We start from the raw sequence: 21,695 nt of genomic DNA on the forward strand, positions 1-21,695 counted from the left end.
CTTGAAACAGGTAGAAAGTGAAACAAGAAAAGCCTTTTGAATCGTACACGTCCATCGGATGTTACTCATTTTTTATTAAAATATTTTATTGCCTGATTTTCTCAAAATTTTACGCGGCGAACCCTTCATGAAAGGTACCGCTGCGCTTTCTGCACCCCGTTTACTTGATTCTTATGGGTGAATAGCATTGCGGTGTATCGTTTGGCGCGGCCGTACCTTTCGACAGTCATTCGCCGCGTGAAGTTTTGTGCAAGTACCCATTTGGGAACATTACAAACGCCGCGCAGTGTATCATATCCAGAAAATCTGACAATAAATTGGGCTATTGGCCTAAGAGCAAGATTACCGGTGGTGAGTTTAAGCCGTTTGGCAGCGCAGTATCATTACTTGACACTTTTTTTTAGTGACGATTTTAGTTTCGTCACTCGTTTCCGTATCGGTTACTATTTTCGGCTCTCAATTTGGTTGCTGTATTCCGTACCGGTGACGTTTGTCAGTTGATAGTTCATCAAATAGCAGCGCTCCCCGAATAGAAAATACAATAGAAATACATTAAAATATCATAAAATTACAATACATTTTATTTATGAACAATCAATTCTATTGTTCTTTTATTGTACCAATTAATTTTCCTTGATGCTCACTGACAAACCACAACTCGAACACGACGCTACGATACAACGTTTTTGACGTCAAATACCCGGATGAGCAGCTGTAATACCCCAAACCAAAATCCCAACCCTGTCCATCCTGAAATTACGCAATCTAACCTTGAGTCGCCACGAGTATCTTGGTCAATGTCCCTTATTTCCCCTTACTAACTGTTAATAATAATGATATAGTTTGTAAATATCATAAAGAGTCTCGGCTCCGTTAAGTGTTATACACGCCTGAGCCTGTCAAATAAATGCAATAGATAAAAAAAAAAAATTCCTTATTGTTGTTCCAATAAACGTACAATAAAATCTATTGACAGAAAAATGTTGACAATAGAATTACTATAAAATCTATTGTAATTGCAAAAATTTGTTCGAGAAATAAACGATTTTTTATTGTTACGGTAACTAACAACCCCTATTTTCTATTGTTAAACTTCCATTTACAATAGGATTTGTGGTGGAAAACAGTATTCTTAACAATAAAGTTAATTGTAATTACAATTAAATTTGTCGTATTGTTACAATAACTTCTATTGTAATTCTATTGGACTTTTTTATTCGGGCTTATCACGCTACCAAATTTGGTCACCTATCAGTCGCGCTATAGCGGGGTTGCTGGGATAGGAGTTGCTGGGTAAGAGGCTAAGGACCGCGAGATGGGGTCTATTTTATTCCTTCAGGTACGCGAAGTACCAATGGTACGCTTTACCCAGCATTTGCCGTGCCATAGCCTCTTACCCATCAACTTCTATTCCTACCTTCTCGTGGTAATGGCCGTGATACGAGCAACCTTAGGGAAGATCGGATAACCAACCCCGATGAGAACTATGGTCGTACGCTGACAGGGAAAGGGGGGTTTGCTCCTCTCCGGAGGTGCAAATTTTATTGAGCGTCTGTTCTCCATATCAGGATCGGTTCACAACAGCGTCTGTTCTCCATGTTAAGGGCGGCTGATCATCGTCCGAGTGCCAGCGAGGGACTCTAAGTGAAACTGAACACCATTGTCCACCGGGAATAAGGAGGAATCCGGAAATTTAGGGGGTTTGGTGTCAGGCCCTGCAAGCCAGCCTTTAAAAAACTTACGCAACGAACAATCTACAAGAAAGTACGGACCGGAACCATAGGCGAAGACCGCTGCGACGAAAAGGGAATAGCGATTGGAAACTCGGTTCGTGGAACTGCAAATCTCTCAACTTCATCGGGGGTACACGCATACTCGCCGATGTGCTCAAGGACCGTGGATTCGGCATCGTAGCGCTGCATGAGGTTTGTTGGAAGGGATCAATGGTGCGAACGTTTAGAGGTAATCATACCATCTACCAGAGCTGCGGCTCCACACACGAGCTGGGAGCAGCTTTCATAGTGATAGGTATAGTAGATATTGTAAGCAATGAGTTTTAGATAAAAATGTGTCGGTTGATTTCAATATGAGTTCTGGATCTTTCCGATTGTCAAACTAGTTTTGAACCTGTATTCTGATGATGACTAGGAAAGAGATGAACGAAATGAAACGAGGTACGATGACGATGCGCATGTATAGACTTATGCAGGAGTTCATCGAATTCACTCACCCGACGGATTTTGACATTTGAGCGGGTCGTTTTCTCGAACAAAAGTTCATTTTGCGTTCATTATGCGACCCGCTCAAACGTCATAATTTCTTAGGGGAGTTTATTTTGCGTTAGTCTATGTATTGATTTCGGATGCAAGCATTGTGTGGACTACGCATCACTCGAGACTGGGACCGAAAGGGAAGGATATTGAAGAGTTTACAGCGGGGAGAATGAAATGAGCTGTGTGCTACGAACCATCATGTGTGAGTATTGGTTTCCGTTGAACTTGCGTGAGGTTCGTATTCTGTGATGGAAAATAAAATTGGTCATTCTGTTGGCTAACCCTGAGTGGGTTGCACGCATGGAGTTGGCGTTACCTGTTTTCGGTTACAACAATGGGCGATATGCAAATGCGCGTGATCGGGTGATGGCCGATCAATCAGAGAATGTGCAGGTTGAGGATCAAAGGCCAGTTCTTCAACTTTAGCATAATCAACGTCCATAACCCACACTCCGGAAGCACTGATGATGATAAAGACGCATTCTACGCGCAGCTATAACGTGAGTACGACAGCTGCCCAAGCCACGACGTCAAAATCATCACAGGAGATTTGAATACTCAGATTGAACAAGAGGAGGAGTTTAGACCGACTATTGGGAAGTTCAGCGCTCACTGCCTGATGAACGAAAGCGGCCTACGACTAATAGATTTCGCCGCCTCCAAAAAGATGCCCATTCGCAGCACCTACTTCCAACACAGCCTCCCGTATCGGTACACCTGGAGATCACCACTGCAGACAGAATCACAAATCGACCACGTTCTGATTGATGGACGGCACTTCCCCGACATTATTGTCTATGCGAGTCATCGCTGGAACGTCGCTGAACCGTCGCGTCGTTCAACCAGCGAGCGCTTTCCAGTTTGGTGCTGCGGCGACGCATTAAATTTGCCTGCGTCGCTGGAGCACTTACTGGCAAGGGTCACCAGCGACCAGCGACGTTTCAGTCGAGCGACGTAGTTGAGACAAGTTCATACATGTTCTTGATTTCATCAGTATCGACAATATCGACGTCAGGCCAAATCGTGGCGCTAACATAGACTCTGACCACTATCTGGTGATGGTTAAACTGCGCCAAAAACTATCCATCATCAACAGTGTTCGGTACCGACGACCGCAGCGGTACGACCTAGAGCGACTGAAGCAACCTTATGTCGTCACTGCATATGTGCAGCATTTCAAGGCAGCGTTGCCGGCAGAGGGTGAGCTCGATGTGGCCCCTCTTGAGGACTGCTGGAATAAAGTCAAAGCAGCCATTAACGATGCAGCGGCGAGCAACGTCGGGTATATGGGACGAAGTCGACGGAACGATTGGTTCGACGAAGAGTGCAGACAGATTCTGGAGGAGAAGGACGCAGCGCTGGCGGTTGCTCTGCAGCAAGGTACCCGACAGAACGTGGTAGACGAAAGCGGAGACAGCAGACCCGCCTTTTTCGAGAGAAGAAACGCCGCCTGGAAGAAGCGGATTGCGATGAGATGGAACAGCTGTGCCGTTCTCAACAAACACGCAACTTCTATCAGACGCTCAACGCATCCCGCAAAAAACTCGTGCTGCAAGTCGAAATGTGCAGGGATAATGACGGAAGGAACATTTGAATGGCACTGAGAGAACAGGCAGCGGAGGAGATGACTACGTCTGTTCAACGGACGAAGCCAACCAGCAACCACCTTGAGGGAAGTTAAGGATGCCATCCAACAGCTAAAGATCAATAAAGCAGCTGGTAAGGATGGTATAGGAGCTGAGTTCATCAAGTTGGGTCCGGAAAAGCTAGCCACTTGCCTGCACAAACTGATAGTCAGAATCTGGGAAACTAAACAGCTACCGGAGGAGTGAAAGGAAGGGGTTATATGCCCCATCTACAAGAAAGGCGACAAGCTGGAGTGTGAGAACTTTAGAGCGTACACCATCCTTAATGCCGTCCACCAAGTGGTATCCCAGATCATCTTCCAACGTCTATCTAGGGTGACCATATGGTATCCTAAAGGAGGACATGTCCTCCTTTTTCGAAAAAAAAATCAGAAGTCCTCCTTTTGCCCTGAAATGTCCTCCTTTTTTGTATATTTTGAGGAAACAACAATGTTAGACATTAATTTCCGAAGAGTTTTTTCTTGTTATCGCTAAGGGAAATATTACACCAGAGACCCTTTCGCAAATGGAATTACTTTCCAACTTGGAACATTTTCATCTAGTTTTCCATTCAATCAATGAAAATAACATACATTAAATGAATGAATTAGAATGAATTAGAATATTTTCCCAAAATTGTGAGTAATGTACTAGGAATGAAAATGACATTGTATTTTAAAAGCGAATCAAAGTTTAATGCCCATTCTTCTTTCAAGGTGAACTGTATTTGAAAGCTGATTGTGATTACTTACAGAATATTCAATATTGTGCATTTAGACCAAAACTGTTTATATGACGCTGATGAACTGGCAGCAAGGCGCACTTCCGACGAGATTCACACGGAAAAATAAAATAAATATGCAGCACTGCACGGTGTTATCTGTCACAAAATCGAGCTTGTTTTGTCGCTGACAACGTCGCTGGCACCAAATTGAGGTTCGGAAGTCGATTTCCACACTTCCGACAATGTTTTGATAGCAAATTCAAATTTTGTTCGTGATGTCGGAAGTAAGTTCGGAAGTAAAACGTCGGAAGTCGGAATACAATTTAGTGCTGGCGACACAATATTAGTTTCAAGCTAAGGAGGGAAAATAACACCCACTCTAAGGACATTTTTAAACTTCCACGAACAACTGTTGAAATTGAAAGCCTTGTGGACATACATGTGGAAAATGTTGAATTTCACCCAAGCATGTCAATTCGAATTCTTCGCTCAAGTTGTCGTAAACAAGCTTCAGAGTATCTTCCGCTGCTGCTGCGAGCAAGATGTCATCTACGTGGATTATCAGGAACACTTTGTCTATACCCGTAGCTTTTGTGTACAAACACTGGTCAGCGACAGAATGTTTAAATCCATATTTAGTCAGAACTTCGTCTAACTTTTTATGCCAACAGCGAGCAGACTGCCGAAGACCGTATATGCTCCTCCTGAGTCGGCAGACGAACTTCTCCTTGCCCTGGACTGCGAAGCCAGGTGGTTGTCGCATAAAAACTTCTTCTTCAAGAATTCCATTGAGGTATGCCGTCTTAATATCGTGGTGTTGTACGACTAGGTTTCTTCTAGCTGCAACAGAGAGAAGTGTTCGTATGGTAGTTTGTCGAGTAACAGGCGCAAACATTTCCTCGAAATCGATGCCTTTCTTCCAGAGTCTCTTAATTCTCGTGTACACATGGATGAGACAGTGTGCCATGAGCTACAAAAGCTCACGTAGCACCGATTCAATGCGACGAGAGAAGCTAGCGCGCGCATAAAATAACTAAGTGAGCGTGTCTCAATGTACGTCTCATGAGACTCATCTCATGCGCTAGGAATGCATAGCTGGCGTTACTAAGGCGACGATATTATTGAATGAAAATTTCCCGCCCAAGCTGTTTTACGCATCTCCGCTGTTGTTTGTAAAGGTTTGCCATGGCAAACAGCGCATGAGCTGATCGCATTGAAATGTCTCAATGCGACTCACCAATGTTAATGTGAGGTACACAAACTTCGTGAGACTCGCGCGCGCTAAATTTTATGTGCGCGTAGCAGTCGTTGCTCAATCTCATCCTTTTTTATACGCGTGCATGATGTCTGCTTTCTTCTGACTGTAGCTACAACCCTAGCTTTAAACTTCACTACTTTGTCTTCTTGGTTTCGTTTTATCTTAAACACCCATCTTGACCCGATAGATTTTCGCCCTGGAGGTAACTCTACTAACTCCCAAGTACCGTTCCGCTGTAATGAATACATCTCATCTTCCATTGCGTTGTACCATTTGGGAACCTTAAGAGCCTCTTTATAGTTGTCCGGTTCCTCAACTACCCATGCCGCTATACCAACTGCGTATTCCAGTAGGTAGTCCTCAAGATGCTTCGGAATCGTTCGATTCCGCCGTGCTGATCGTCGAATCGTACCCGGTACTTCGTTTGGCTCTCGGGCTGGAGTACTGAACTCATCCTCCTCCTCTGTTTCTTGTTCTTCCTCGGAAACGCCCTTCTCCTGGAACGGGATTGGCTGAATGTCTTCCTTTGCTTGCTTCTTGCTCTTCGTTGTTTCCGCAATTGGGAATTCAACAGACGATGTCCCATTTTGCGTTCAATGAAACGAGCATCCCTGCTGATTACAATGGAGTCAGTTGCCTGATCTACAAATCTGTAGCCTTTGTGCTCCATCGATATCCCACGAATCGAACATGCAGCAGAATAAGATGGACACTGGGGATTCGGAGTGGCCAGTGGAATAAATACAGAACACACGCGGAATGCACTAACTATGTCTTTTATTATACTGAACGATTAATAAACGTGTTTATAGCGCGAGAAGCGATCGGTAACTAACAATACAGAAAAATGTGTTTTACTCATTCCCCTGCACAAAGTATACACACGCTAACCTGGACCTACCCAGAATCATGTCAAAGTGACCCAGATTCGGCCGTGGTTACTCTAATTTGGGTTCTAGTACCTAAACTCAAATCTGAGTAACCGAACAAGCGAAAAAAATTGGGTAACCGGTACCCAGCTATTTTCGCTCCAGAAAATTATTATTGTGTAAAAAATGTTAAAGAAAACAATTTCCCCAAACGCAAAAATCCAGGTACAAATGACCCGGTCACTGGGTTATTTCAAGTTAGCGTGCAGGGTTAAGGTTGGTATCGTGTTCAAAAGAAATTTCTTTTTCTATCTCAATCACATGTTAAATTCCGTTCACTGAATCGGAAAAGTAAAGAATCGAAACAAAATTCTTACAGTAGTATCCACATGAAAAGAACAAAAAACAAAATTGGCATTTGTAAGGTTCCCACGCAAAGTAATGGGAGCTGTCACTTTACTTTCGGAAAAATATTCTGCTCGATTATTCCGTAAGTAAAAGTGACAATTTGCTTCATGCAGATCAGTTGTCAAAATTCCTCTTGGTAATATTGATCAAAATTCCGTAACCTCCCTACTTTTTAAGTCGATACTGGCCTTTACCAGGAATAGGTTGGTATCGTGTTCAAAATAAATTTCTTTTTCTATCTCAATCACATGTTAAATTCCGTTCACTGAATCGGAAAAGTAAAGAATCGAAACAAAATTCTTACAGCAGTATCCACATGAAAAGAACAAAAAACAAAATTGGCATTTGTAAGGTTCCCACGCAAAGTAATGGGAGCTGTCACTTTACTTTCGGAAAAATATTCTGCTTGATTATTCCGTAAAGGCCAGTATCGACTTAAAAAGTAGAGAGGTTACGGAATTTTGTTCAATATTACCAAGCGGAATTTTGACAACTGATCTGCATGGAGCAAAATGTCACTTGTACTTACGGAATAATCGAGCAGAATATTTTTCCGAAAGTAAAGTGACAGCTCCCATTACTTTGCGTGGGAACCTTACAAATTCCAATTTTGAAAGAATTTTGTTTCGATTCTTTACTTTTCCGATTCAGTAAACGGAATTTAACATGTGATTGAGATAGAAAAAGAAATTTCTTTTGAACACGATACCAACCTTAAGTAAAAGTGACAATTTGCTCCATGCAGATCAGTTGTCAAAATTTTTTTGATGGGCCGTCCTCTTATTCGGTTCTATTTGATGCCCTGATGTTCTGGACAAAATTTCAGCCAAATCGGTCAACGTTTGGGCGGTGCTAAACTCGTTGGAAGTTTATATGCAAAAATGTATGCAGAAATATCCAAAAACAGTGAATTGCAAGTTGGACGGCACAACTTTCGACGAAGAACTATGATACTCATTCAGATTTCGAAGAATTTAATACAGAATGTTATGCAGACAACCACGAGAAGATTAGAGTTTGCCCGGCTAAGTTATAAGCATTTCTCTGAAGTGGGGTTTGAGCAAATTTCGTTTCTTTTACCTTTGAAAAGAAATAAATTCACCCCTACAACACTCCAGTAAAATGCTAATATCTTTGCCTAATAAACTCCAATCTTCTCGCGGTTTTCAGCATAACATTCTGTATTTAATTCTACAAGAGCTGAATGAGTATCATGGTTCTTGATCGTAAATTGTGCCGTTCAACTGCAAGTCACTGTTAAGAAAATTATTTTGAGCTTTTTAGTGGAATGTCTTTACTTGTCATAAGACGAGTTTGTACAAGCCCATTGAATTTCACCACTTAATTATATCTTGACAGATACGTATTTCGACCTCAACAGTAAGGCCATCTTCAGTGTCTCGTACTTGACTCGACTTCAAGTCGAGTGACATAGACATTGTCGGCCAAACATTTGCAAAGGTTGCAGAATTGTACACCCGCCTGAAACGTGAAGCAACAAAAGTTGGACTGGTGGTGAATGCAGGGCCGGATTTAGGGGGGGGGGGGCGTGGCCCCGGGCCCCCACAAATCTTATGTACCAAAACCAACCTTTTTTGGACATTTTGGGGCCCCCACATACCGTCGGCCCCGGGGCCTCACTCCGGCTAAATCCGGCCCTGGGTGAATGCATCGAAGACAAAGGGCCCGCCTGGGGAGCAAAGTTACGATAGACGGGAATACCTTCGAGGTGGTCGAGGAATTCTTCTACCTTGGATCCTTGCTAACGGTTAACAACAATGTGAAATACGAAGGCGCATCATCTGTGGAAGTCTACTACCTACGGGCTCCAGAAAAAACTGCAGTCAAAAACAGATTCACCACTGCATCAAATGTGTCATGTACAAGACGCTAATAAGACCGGTTGTCCTCTACGGACAAGAAACATGGAAAATGCTCGAGGAGGACTTGCAAGCACTCGGAGTATTCGAGAGACGAGTGTTTAGGACCATCTTTGGCGGTGTGCAAGAAGACGGTGTGTGGCGGCGAAGAATTAACCACGAGCTCACCCAGCTCCACGGCGAACCCAGTATCCAGAAGGTATAGCTAAAGCCGGAAGGGTACGATGGACAGGACATGCTGCAAGAATGCCGAACAGCAACCCTGCAAAGATGGTGTTCGCTTCCGATCCGGCAGGTACTGTGTGGCCTCATATCATGGGAAACGGACCAGCCAAACGGGATAGGATAGATATCAGAGATTGAATGGTACTCACATGTCATCCGTAACTGGTCGAGGGAAAACTAGTTGCTTTTTCGAGCATGTTGTAAGTCATGGCCTGCTTGTGCTTAATTCAAATAATGCCGCGTTGGCGCGGTTGCGTATGGCGTATCACGAAAGCCGTAAGGTCGATAAAGTAGATACCACCTATATATATTATGCATACTACACACTGCCAACCAAGATTTGATATAACTATAAATTCATGGCACACAGGTACGAGACGACGTGGGGCGCAGCGAGCGAGATGGGCAGACCAGGTGCAAAACGACTTGGCGAGCGTGGGGCGTATTCGAGCATGGAGAGATGCGATCTTGAACCGTGTATTGTGGTGTCAAATCGTTGATTCAGTGTTATCTGTTTAGATGTAGACTAAATAAATGAAAAAATGAAATGAATGGATTTGGATTGGAATTGGATTGGATTTGGATTGGATTTGGATTGGATTTGGATTGGATTTGGATTGGATTTGGATTGGATTTGGATTGGATTTGGATTGGATTTGGATTGGATTTGGATTGGATTTGGATTGGATTTGGATTGGATTTGGATTGGATTGGATTTGGATTGAATTTGGATTGGATTTGGATTGGATTTGGATTGGATTTGGATTGGATTTGGATTGGATTTGGATTGGATTTGGATTGGATTTGGATTGGATTTGGATTGGATTTGGGTTGGATTGGATTTGGATTGGATTTTGATTAGATCGGATTGGACATAGGAAAATAACATAAAATTTAGTAAAAATATAACAAAACCCTGAAGCTGATAATACTGCGCTTTTCAACACAAAAACATGGTGTTGAATTAAATTTTAAGTTGTTTGTTGGGTGCTTGCGCTTTCAGTTTCGCCATAAACGATTGCGGTCCTTTCTTCAATCTAGTCATAATTCTAAGATTATTCAACTTTCAACCAACTTACAAAAAAGTGAAACATTATTATAAGACTTAAGCTTAGACTTAACGCTTTTTTCGCCAAAATTAAAAAAAAAATGCGAACCTGATTCGAGCATAATCAAACAGGTTGAATCTTTTCCCGTCTATCAATCCAAGTAAGTAATAACTTTATTCACGTGCAACACCTTCTTATTTGTTGTGTCATAATCTAGTTTTTTTGCGGTGATCAAATTCATCACGTTCACGATATCGAAGCATACAGACAAGAATAAGAAAAACTCTTGCAAACAAGCATCCAATCAAGGTCGTCTCGAATCAAGAACAGAACCGTATTTCTTTCCATCGTCGAAGATATACAAACGTTTGCACGCTGATCGAGCGATTCAGTACTTTCTTGATCGGCGATCTGTGTATACGTATCTAAGTGCTTAATTCGGTTAAGCGACATCGCGATCATTGATCAATCTGTGGTATTCGACATCCATTCTCGTTGTGTGGGTTCGCGCGCTGTAGATTTATCAGTGACAAAGGCTGATATTGTGGGCAGCAAATTAAATGTTACATGATAAAGACAATCTGTTCTGAAATAGCAATAAAAATCAGAAGTTAGAAGAAAACTAGCAAAAAATATCAAGGATAATAATCAAATATATCAAAACTTTTATAGAAAAAAAAAACCCAAAAAAAATATTGTTTCATCTTAAGTAACATGCTCTATTGATTAATTGAAGAAAAAAAATTTGCACGGATATTTTTATGATCAAACAGTTTTCTTTTTCAATTATGTGTCCAGTTTAAAAATAGCCTCCGATATATTAATTTAGTGTTTTTAAAGAAGACTAGTACATTAACATAAGGTATGTTCGCTTTTTAGTCACTGATTGTTCGCGATACGATACGTAAAAGACGATACAACGCAATGTCGCTGCTGCCATATGCCATGACCGTAGTATCAGTTGCATTGTGGCTGTTCACCCTGATAGGCAGTGTAAGTGGCGTGTTGCATGCGGTGTGATTTATTTCAAAGGTACCTAGTAGACAGACGGACCTATTAACGCTTGTGTTATTTAAAGGTTTATCTCCGCATAGGTAATAAAGGTTATTGTCAGCAAGATAAGACAGCTTAGTGGATGAGATGTTAAATGCAAATGAAGACATGGGAATAGTTGAATCGTTGAATGTTTCAATCTGCTGAAAGTCAGAAAGATTTATTGCTCGACATAAGATTGGATTTCCACTTGTTAGTGAATATTTGCCAGATGATATTTATTCAATTTCATACATGAGAAGAGTAGCACATAATTTGAAGTGCAACAGTGTAATTATTCAAACTTTGCTAATCTATTGAAAGTCACTACGGATCTTGAAAATATATTCAGTGCAAGAGTGGAAAAATGATGTTATTAGGTTGAATTTATTTTTCTTTCTTTACTTTCTAACATACCAACCCGCATGAAAAACAGCATGTTATATGATCAGAATCGTTATTTCGATGTAAGGTATAGCCACGTATAGCGTTAGACTACGTTCAGATTATGAGCTATATTACTTGATATACAGCATATTGACATCAGTGTTTGTACATCTAGTTTTCACTGGAAATAATGCATATGGCATCTCATGTCAAGATTCGCTATATCAAGTGATATAGCTCATAATCTGAACGTACTATTATATTTTAGGGCAACTTTTTCCCATTTTAACCACTTTTCAATTAAAAAAAAATATTAATTGCAACCCAAACAACCTCATATTCTTGATCCTTCCTAGAAAGTTTTTGGGAGAGAAACAATCCGGAGAAAAACTTTCTTTGTATTTATGAAGTGTACTCTAACGTGTTGGCAGGCAGACCATGTTCCACTACGACCTAGTATGACCCACGAAAGGGGAAAACGACAATATGAAATGAACAGTTTTGAATTAATTTAAGTTAATCTAATTTTTAAATTTCTTGATCTATAGATGGCTGCGGAATGCGGAGTTCAACAACTTCCAGGTCCTCTCTCCTACTTAGGTGAGGGGCCAGTTTGGGATGTAGACAGCCAAAGTCTGTATTACGTAGATATAAACGGAGCTGAAATTCTTCGGTACGACTATGCAGAAAACAAAACGTACAGTGCAAAAATTGGTAAATATACATATATTAATTTACATATAACATTGCGATTTGAGTGTAACTTATTTTGTTATCAAATATCGTTTTATGGATTCCGTAGAATGCAAACGGTTTTTTTTCTGAACTTATTCCTTTGTATGATAAAGAAAAGCTCAATCTTTTGGGTACACATCGTTTTTTTTTTTCAGGAATTTGCATTCTAATGTTTGTTAACCAAATAAGTTACGCCTAAATCGCAAGTCGGTCCCGGGTTATACATTATACAGACATCCCTTGTAACATTTTGGTTTTATAATGGTTTTATAACACTCTTGAAGAGTAAATTATGGTCTTCAAGAGTGTTATAAAACTTAAAATGTTACTTGGGATGTGGTATGTGTACTATTGTAAAAGGCGACAAGAAAATAATTTCAAAGCTATTCTTGATAAAAACAATAATTGGATTAACACTCAAGACTATTGTGCCATGCTACGACCACTACCAGTGTGTCGTTAGTATTAGGAACAAATTACGCTGAAAATCCGTTTTCTAGATGGAGTCGACCCGATTTCTCCTATTATCCTGGTCCAGGGGAAGCCCAGTGAATACGTATTAGGCACGGGCAACAAAATTGTCCTCGTCAGCTGGGACGGCCGATCGGATAAAGGAACGCTTCTGAAAACCCTGTATGATTTGGGCGACTCTCAGAAACATGTGCGCTTCAACGATGGTAAGGTTGATCCTCAGGGCCGCTTGTACGCCGGCACAATGCAACTGGAAAGCCTTGGTGATATCATGCAACAGAAAGAAGGCAAACTGTACCGATTCGATGGTAAGGCCGGAGGGAAGTTTCATCAACTGAAAGCTGGTATCAGCATTTCCAACGGTTTAACATGGCCGGAGAAAAGTAACAAATTCTACTACATTGACTCCGCTGCATTGAACATAAAGGAGTTTGATGTACTGGAGAATGGAGATTTGCAGAATGAAACCGTTTTCTACGATCTACAAGTGGGAGGCAAAAACTCGGGATTTGTGGCCGACGGCATGACCCACGATACTGATGGCAATTTGTACGTTGCTACATGGGGCGGTTCAAAACTATTGAAGATTAATCTGAAGTATGTATAGGTTCTTCATTACAAAGCTTCCATTTTCACCCCATCAAAAACAAAAAATGAAAAAATGATTCGTTTATTTTTCACGTCACGATTACGAAGCTAATTTCTTAACTCACCGACAGATGTTGATAAGATTTCAACTCATTGTGTAAGAAGTGAAGGACGATAGCATCTAGCATGTCTCACACACATTCAGACGAAATACCTACATAAATAAATTAGCTTCAGTTGAGTACTGCATGTTGATTACCTTTGAAAATTCTTTTCATTTTAAATAGGATGGAAAATTAACGTAGGCGCGATAAAAAATAGAAATTATTTTACAAATCGATTCTATATTTCTAGGACGAAAAAAATCGAACAGGAGATTGCAATTCCGGCTAAACAAGTTACTTCTGCAGCCTTCGGTGGCCCAAACATGGACGAACTGTTCGTTACAACTGCCCACACTGGCAACCAGGATCCGCCAGCCGGAGCTCTTTTCAAAATCACTGGATTAGGTGCCAGAGGAAAACCAATGGACAAAATGATATTAACGAATTGAGTTAGACAAGTTTCCGGTAATGAAATAATTACTGTTCAAAATCAGATTAATCTTTCGTTCTCACTCTCAAACATGTTGTCAAAATAAATGAATTTGCCGTTAATTATAATGTGCTTAGGATCTGTCTCATTTGGAGAATTAAACTTAAATTCAACTTGAAAGTGGCATTTCAATAATTATCGAATGCCCCTGCTCGCACTAGCGATCTCCAGTAGCTTTGCGAGCAAGTCGTAGGATTGCCAATCCGGAGATCGTGAGTTCGATTCTCGATTCTAGGATGTTTTCGGGTGGGAAACATTCTCGACTCCTTGGGCATGATCAGTGGCGTAGCCAGAAAATTGGTCTGTTTTTTTCAATATGTTGAATTCGATTTAGTATGGTAAATACATGTATGGTTAATTGCCTACATTTTGGCGGTTAAAACCTTTGATGCGATAATATCATGCTGCTTAAAAATTACTCAACTATGAGAGTTATGAATTGCGCCAGGAGTAAATTGATTTATGATTCAAAGTATAGATAGTGGAATATATAGATGAGCGAAGATAAATCCACTGTATGGAGCGTTTCTCCGTCGAATGAAACCAGTTGCACTCGAATCGGTCAAGTCCTTCTATTTATATGAAACGCGTTTAACAGAAAAAAAATCCCGGAGCTACACACACACAGACTGACATTTGCTCAGTGTTTCGAGTTGAGTCGATTGGTGTATAACACTATGGATCTCCGAGACTCCTATCAAAATTTGCCTTTCGGATTGAAATTATAGCATTCTGGTACAACTTTGTTGTACGAGAAAGGCAAAACCATATATGGTATATATACCGTCAACATTCTTGCATATTTCTTTTGGTAACCTTCGTCACCAGCACATACGGAAATTGTATGCGATTGGTCGACTATGTCTTGGAATTATGTATGTAGACCGAATTAAGTACCTCCCCCTAGAATAAGCTTCTTAGAATAATCGTTACCAAATAAAAATTCAATTACATTTCACCACGCGAACCTGTATGGTTGCCTCTCCGTCAAACTTATCACAGCCAGTGTTAAAGATATTATACAGAGACTAAGTCCCTGTAAACAAGCTCTGTCAACTTTCAACTTACGTCATCATGCACTGGTCTATGCAAACTTGATGTTAGTCACGCGAATAGACACGACACTAACAATCTTATACTTCTGAATCAACTTTTCGGACAATCTTTTCTCCGGAAATTCCAGTATTTCTCAAATTTTTTATATTTTCTCCAGGAATTCCTTCAAAAATTTAAAAACGAAGTTCTAGGAAATTCCAAATATTTTTTTAATGAATTTCAGAAAGAATTCCTGAAGGAAATTTGGACTTTATTAAATTCCCTCAGGAACTCTTTTAAATATGCGTTCAAGAGATTTTTTTTAAGAATCTCATTAGATTTTTTTGGAAGTTCCTTTAAAAATTATATCGAAATCTAATTCGGGAATTCTTTCGGAAAATCCTTTACGATTTACTTCGATTTTTTAAAATTATTCCTGTATTCCTTAAAAAAACATTTGGAATTTATTTCAGGAATTCTTTTGAAATTATTTCAGTTGAAATATATTAATGAAATATCTAAATAAATTCTCGTAGGAATTTGTAAAGGAATTAAAGAATGTATTTTCAATTGAAATTTCTGAAAGAATTTTGGAAGGACTTTCTAAAGTAATATCCGATAAAATTCACAAAGGAAAACCCGAAAGAGTTCAAAGAATACCGTAAGGGAATTGTAGAGAAATACGTAGGGAATAAAATTCCGAATGAATTACTGGAGAAATTTATAAAGGAATTGCTGAATGATTCCTGAATGATTGCTGAAATCATTTTTGAAAGAACTTTCAAAAGACATTTCAAAGGAGAACCTGAAATGATTTTCGAAGAATTCCGAAGACTCCCGAAGCAACTCCTATTGTATTTTCCGAAGAAATTTCTAAATACCTCGGAATTCTTGCAGGAATTACTTCGAAAATTCATCCAAAAATTAATTTGGTGAAATTAGTCTTTTCAATTATAGCTTGTATATTAGCGTACAAGGAATTATTTTTTTTTCAATTTAGTTGGTCACGGCCCCATCGTGCCTCAGTTTAATAGTGCACTGCTTTCCACCCTCGGTTATGGTGACTTGTCGGTGTGTAAAAATAAAAAAAACCCAGATTAATCCACCTAGCGGTGATGATGCCTTTCTCGTGCGGTAAAAAAAAAGTATTTTGGGTATTACTTCTGAGCCCATCGTCCGATCGGGCCAATTTTCAATAGGAAATAATGAGACAAGATTCCTCTGCGAATGCAACCTGGAAAGGGGAAGGAAATCGGTTAAGGGTAAGTGCATTAAAAGTGAGCTAAAAAATTTTACGCGCTTTTTCCTAAGAAAAAGTATTTTGGCCATAACTACCAAGCCCATTGTCCGATCCATCCAATTTTCAATAGGAAATAATGGGGCAGGATACTGCGTCGAATGCAGCCTCTTGTGAGGAAATCCGTTTAGGGTAAGCGCATTGAAAATGAGCTAGACTTTTTTACGCGCTTTTTTATAAGAAAAGGTATTTTGGTCATAACTTCCATGCCCATAGTCCGATCCGACCAATTTTCAATAGGAAACAATGGGGCAGTATACTGCGTCACAGACATCACCTCAATTCGTCGAGCTGAGTTGATTGGTATATAACACTATGGGTCTCCTGGCCTTTACGTATAGCGAACATATAGCCTTTACGTATACTTAGTATACGAGAAAGGCAAAAAAGGTATTTTGATCATAACTTCCGATCCCATAGTCCGACCTGTCCAATTTTCAATAGGAAACCATGGGAAAGGGTTCTGCGTCGAATGCAATTTGTTGCGAGGAACTCGGTGGAGGATAAGTGCCCGAAAAATGAGTGACATTTTTACGCAATTTTACGTATAAATTTGTATTTTGGCCATAACTTCCGATCCCATAGTCCGACCTGTCCAATTTTCAATAGGAAACAATGGGAAAGAATTCTGCGTCGGATGAAATTTGTTGCGTGCAAATCGGTTGAGGATAAGTGCCCGAAAAATGGGCGACATTTTTTACGTGATTTTTACGTATAAACATGGATTTTGGCCATAACTTCCGATCCCATAGTACAACCTGACCAATTTTCAATAGGAAACAATGGGAAAGGATTCTGCGTCGAATGCAATTTGTTGCAAAGTTTACTAAACTTATTGCTAGTTTTGGAATGCTAGGCGTTATGTTGCTTGACAATGGTCTTCTATGCAAAAGATACAAGTTGAGCTTTCAAGACCTAACAAATTTATGTTTGTTTCCTTATAACTTGACATTGGAGGACAGTTTTCCTTCAGAAAAATCATATCATAAGTGTATGTTAGTCTGTTTGATTAACTTTAGGAGGCATAACTTGCAGCATGTACGCAAAAAGCTGAGTAAAGCATTTGTCTGTAAACATGTCTCTAATAACTCATTACAGATCATGATTGAAAGCGAAGCGACAACCAACGTCCATCTCACTCAACTAAGACTCGCTAATGATGGACGCGGCATGCCAAGGCGATCGATGCGTGTGGTCGAGACTGGTCGGCCGCTACTGACTGACGACGACACATCCGTGGCTGGTCGGCCGTTACTGACTACCGCAGAATCCACGAGGGCATCCGTATATGACGACACTTTCTGGCAGTTACCAGATCTGAGCGCGAGACAGACCCCAACGCTATCGGAAGTGATTCAGTTATTAAATAGAAATATGAGTAGGAAAAGAAAATTTCCATCAGAACTGGTAGCGCTTTCTGGCCTACCTTGGCGGTCTAATAGACCTAGAGTAGAAGTAAGTTCGAATATGTTTCATAATGAATATTTGTTCATTCTGAATTATTGTTCTTTCCGAAGGGGGAAGAGCTATTGTATATTGTAAATACATATCTGATTAGCTTAAGCTAAGCGTGCGTGACAGCAGTGTGCGCTGTGCGCTACACTGCTGTCAATTTCATTAAATCAATAAAACAGACCAGAAGGTCTTTCCAATCGATCACTCGAACACAACACATCGTATTTTTATTAGCTCCCGCGAATACCCCCAAGTCTCGGTACATTTCGGTAGTGGTTTTACCGGACTTATTACGACCAACCTGTTATGTTACTCTAGCGTGCTGTTCCGTGAAATCGAACGGCGAAATCAGGTGGATTCGATTTATTTCGACTTTTCGAAAGCGTTCGACTGCATACCACATCATCATGCCATCAATAAGTTGCGACACATGGGCTTTTCAGACTGGGTACCGGACTGGCTTTTATCCTATTTGACTGGCAGAAAAGCTTACGTTGAAACAAACTCTTCCCGATCCAAGGCCTTCAACATTCCTTCGGGTGTTCCGCAAAAACAGTGTGCTAGGGCTTTTAATTTTCGTTCTCTACATAAACGACCTAAGCCTTCGAATCTCATCTGCAAAACTACTGTTTGCCGACGATTTCAAAATCTTCAGAGTGATCAAATCATTACTAGACTGCGTTGCTCTGCAGACGGACATTAATGGATTCATTCACAAATTACATAATGCTAAAATATATCATTTTCAACCCCCTCCCACCCCCTCGTAACGTGTTTTGTATGGAAGGGTTCTAAAATTTGCATGGGCCGTAACGCTCGGACAGACACCCTCCCACCCCCTAAAGCGTTATGTAATTTGTAAATGGGCCCTAATGAACTTCTCCGTTGGTGCGATGAAAATGGGATGTGCGTTAACATCAAGAAGTGCAAGGTGAACACTTTCTGCCGATGCCTATCTTCAACTACCTTCGCCTATACCTATACCAACGATGGAATGGAACTGGACCTTGTTGCTTCAATCCGAGACTTGGGAGTCGTAATGGATTCTAGACTGCGTTTCAATGAGCATATTTGTATAATTACTGCTAAAGCTGTTGGGCAAAAGAAGAGAACCCCCTCACGAAGAACAAAACAAAACACTAGAGTTCCCTCTCTACACCACGGCAGGCTACTGACTGATACTTCTGCCAGCAGCTGCAGCTCTCTTTTATTCAAACACAACGGGTATATACAATCATCTATAACAAACATTTCCTTAATCTATACCTAAGAGCAACTACAACTAACTGGCGCCTGCTTCCTAACCATCTACGATCTACAGCGAAGCGTCGCACACTACCCGATATTCCAACAAAAGCTTGGGCAGTTCTCGGATTCATTCGTCGTAATGCATCGCAGTTTACAGACATATATGCATTGAAGTCACTGTACTGCGCCCTTGTGCGTAGCATTCTTGAGTATGCTGCCCCTGTATGGTATCCTTACCACACTTCGCAAGTCATTCGTATTGAATGTATTAAAAAATCATTCACCCGTTTTGCACTTTGTCAGTTACCGTGGAATGACCCTGCAAATATACCAGATTATCCTGCTCGCTGTTAGCTTGTGGATCTTGAACTTTTGTCAAGAAGACGGTTGACAATAAAACAGATTATTGGTCCACGACATCCTCAAAGGATACATAGATTGCTCTGATCTTCTCTCGGAGACCCAACTCATCGCTCCTAGTCGTAAGTTATGGCACGCTTCACTCATCGCTGTCCCCATGCGCTTGACAAATTATGGGTATCACAGCTCTTCAAGTTCCTGTTTGAAAAATTTCAACGTTGTATGTGATTTGTTTGATTTTAATATTTCTAAGCATTGTTTTAAAACTAGGATTAAGAATGTAGTTTAATTTAACTCTGTACGATACTATCGAAGACGATTCTATAAAAAAAAAATACTCTTATTCAGCTGTCCACGATCGGTAATGGCGGCTTGTCGATGTGTAAAAATCAATCGGTCACTGCACTTTTTGCCTTTCTCGTATACTAAGTATACGGTAAAGGCTATATGATTAATGTGACCAGCAAGCGTCCTGCGAAACGCGGGACGCCTATCTGGATTGCGTCACTGGCTTGAAGGTGGATCCTCCCAAAATGCATTTCGCATAGATTTTAACCCAAAAAAAATTGGAAAAATATTTGTAAGGTTGTATGAATAGTAATAAATTTGTAAAACGTCTGGTCACATTATATATGATCGCTCCAAAAACAAACTTTTTATAGAAGGCCCGGAGACCCATAGTGTTATATACCAATCGACTCTGTTCGACGAATTGAGGTGATGTCTGTGTGTGCGTGTGTGTATGTGTGTGTGTGTGTGTGTGTGTGTGCGCACAAAACGACGCAAAAAATGTCACTCATTTTTCGGGCACTTATCCTCAACCGATTTGCTCTAACTAGTTTACCATCAACCACTTTACCTCCACCTTTTTGGAGAATTTATTCACTGCCAAAAGTTTTGTAGCAGGTTTACCTTTTAAAATTTTAATAATAATGTGTTGTTTTGGATTTATTGCCACACTTGCATAGACGTCACAAGCAACAATAAAATTTGTGTTTATTCCAACAAAGTGCACCGCGTGTTTCACTGTTCGTTTTATTCCAAAAACATCAACTTTGCTGCCATATAAAAGTTTTAAAATTTTTTGAATTGTCTGCGGTATATTCACTTTGTCATGGAACAAAGAACACACGTCAAAATATCTTAAAATTTGTCGATTCGCCAAAATTCTATTTTCATAAGTTCTCCCAAGCCAATCATTTCTTGCATATTATTTTTGTTTACCCTGGCATTGACCAAAGATTTATCAGGAAAATTCTTTATTTCACTATTCCAATATTCATTATATTCTGTGGGAGCTGACATATTAGAAGCCATTCGCGAAAAAAGGTTCGCAAAATTCATCACCAACGAAAGAGTATACTGAATTTTGGAATCAAACACCGACAATTTAAAAATGTTCTCCCTCCAACTGTAGGGAATGTCACAATCTTTTTTAGTAATTGTAAAATCATCTCCTTCACTATCAGCATTACACACAGCTTTACTCAAATAATTGACAAATACATCAACAATTTTAATTTGATCAACTGCAATTAGTGCTTCATTTTGTTTTTCCAAAATTTTGTAATAGTTGTTAAAAGGCATTGAATTGCCAAAAACATTTCTCCAGTTGGAGAAAAAATCATCCAGCCATGTTTTATCCAGCAAAGGAATAAACTGGTCATCACAAAAAGGCACTAATAAATTTGAATTCTTTTGTCCCCCATCCAATTCAACTGCAACCTCAATTTCACCAGATTTGTTTTGTGTGGAATCATTTATCACAGTCAGTTGATTAGACATTCTACATAAGGGAAGGTTGAGTTTTGAGTTGAACAAATTTGTTCCCATTACTGTTACCGGAGAACCACTATCAATCTGCATTCGAATGACATTACGTTCAACAGATACATCCAATAAACATGAATTACTGGAATAATTAATGGAAGAAATACGCATACACTCCAATTCAAGGTCATTTTCCTTATTGTTATCCGAGCCACAATCCATTGTCCTCAAACTATCCAGTTGGTGGGACAAGCTATCCGGAATCACACCAGTTTTTCGGATGTCGACATGTTTGACTTCATCGCTCTTCTCTCGCTTAATGTTGAAGCACCTTCTTCGCACGTGTCCTCGCTGTCCGCAGTAATCACAGATACGCTGGTCTACCATCCGTTGGTTTCCATCAATTTTCCTT

At 40.2% G+C, this 21,695-nt stretch overlaps 1 protein-coding gene across 9 annotated transcripts; it reads left to right on the forward strand.

Annotated features, from left to right (window-relative positions):
- Positions 1–10,715: 10,715 nt before the first annotated feature.
- On the forward strand, positions 10,716–15,085 carry LOC134203416 (regucalcin-like). Of its 9 annotated transcripts, none has more exons than XM_062678292.1 (5): positions 10,716–10,810; positions 11,191–11,304; positions 12,279–12,444; positions 12,966–13,533; positions 13,879–15,085. In XM_062678292.1, the coding sequence occupies exons 2-5, from the start codon at positions 11,236–11,238 to the stop codon at positions 14,075–14,077; spliced, it is 1,002 nt and encodes a 333-aa protein (XP_062534276.1). In that variant the 5' UTR covers positions 10,716–10,810; positions 11,191–11,235; the 3' UTR covers positions 14,078–15,085. The 9 variants fall into 9 exon arrangements, with proteins under 9 accessions (XP_062534276.1, XP_062534277.1, XP_062534280.1 ...); XM_062678293.1 differs by having other exon boundaries at positions 10,770–10,786; XM_062678296.1 differs by lacking the exon at positions 10,716–10,810 and having other exon boundaries at positions 11,275–11,343.
- The last annotated feature ends 6,610 nt before the right edge of the window (positions 15,086–21,695 follow it).

Source organism: Armigeres subalbatus, unplaced genomic scaffold (genome assembly GCF_024139115.2).
Source record: "Armigeres subalbatus isolate Guangzhou_Male unplaced genomic scaffold, GZ_Asu_2 Contig1847, whole genome shotgun sequence".
Lineage (NCBI taxonomy): Eukaryota > Metazoa > Arthropoda > Insecta > Diptera > Culicidae > Armigeres > Armigeres subalbatus.

What these genes read in the sequence shown, in the direction of transcription:
- LOC134203416 (XM_062678292.1), top strand. Translation starts at nt 11,236, where the DNA reads ATGTCGCTGCTGCCATATGCCATGACCGTAGTATCAGTTGCATTGTGG. An exon ending in AACGTACAGTGCAAAAATTG is followed by an intron (nt 12,445 to 12,965) that starts GTAAATATACAT and finishes TCCGTTTTCTAG; the next exon opens with ATGGAGTCGACCCGATTTCT. An exon ending in CTATTGAAGATTAATCTGAA is followed by an intron (nt 13,534 to 13,878) that starts GTATGTATAGGT and finishes CTATATTTCTAG; the next exon opens with GACGAAAAAAATCGAACAGG.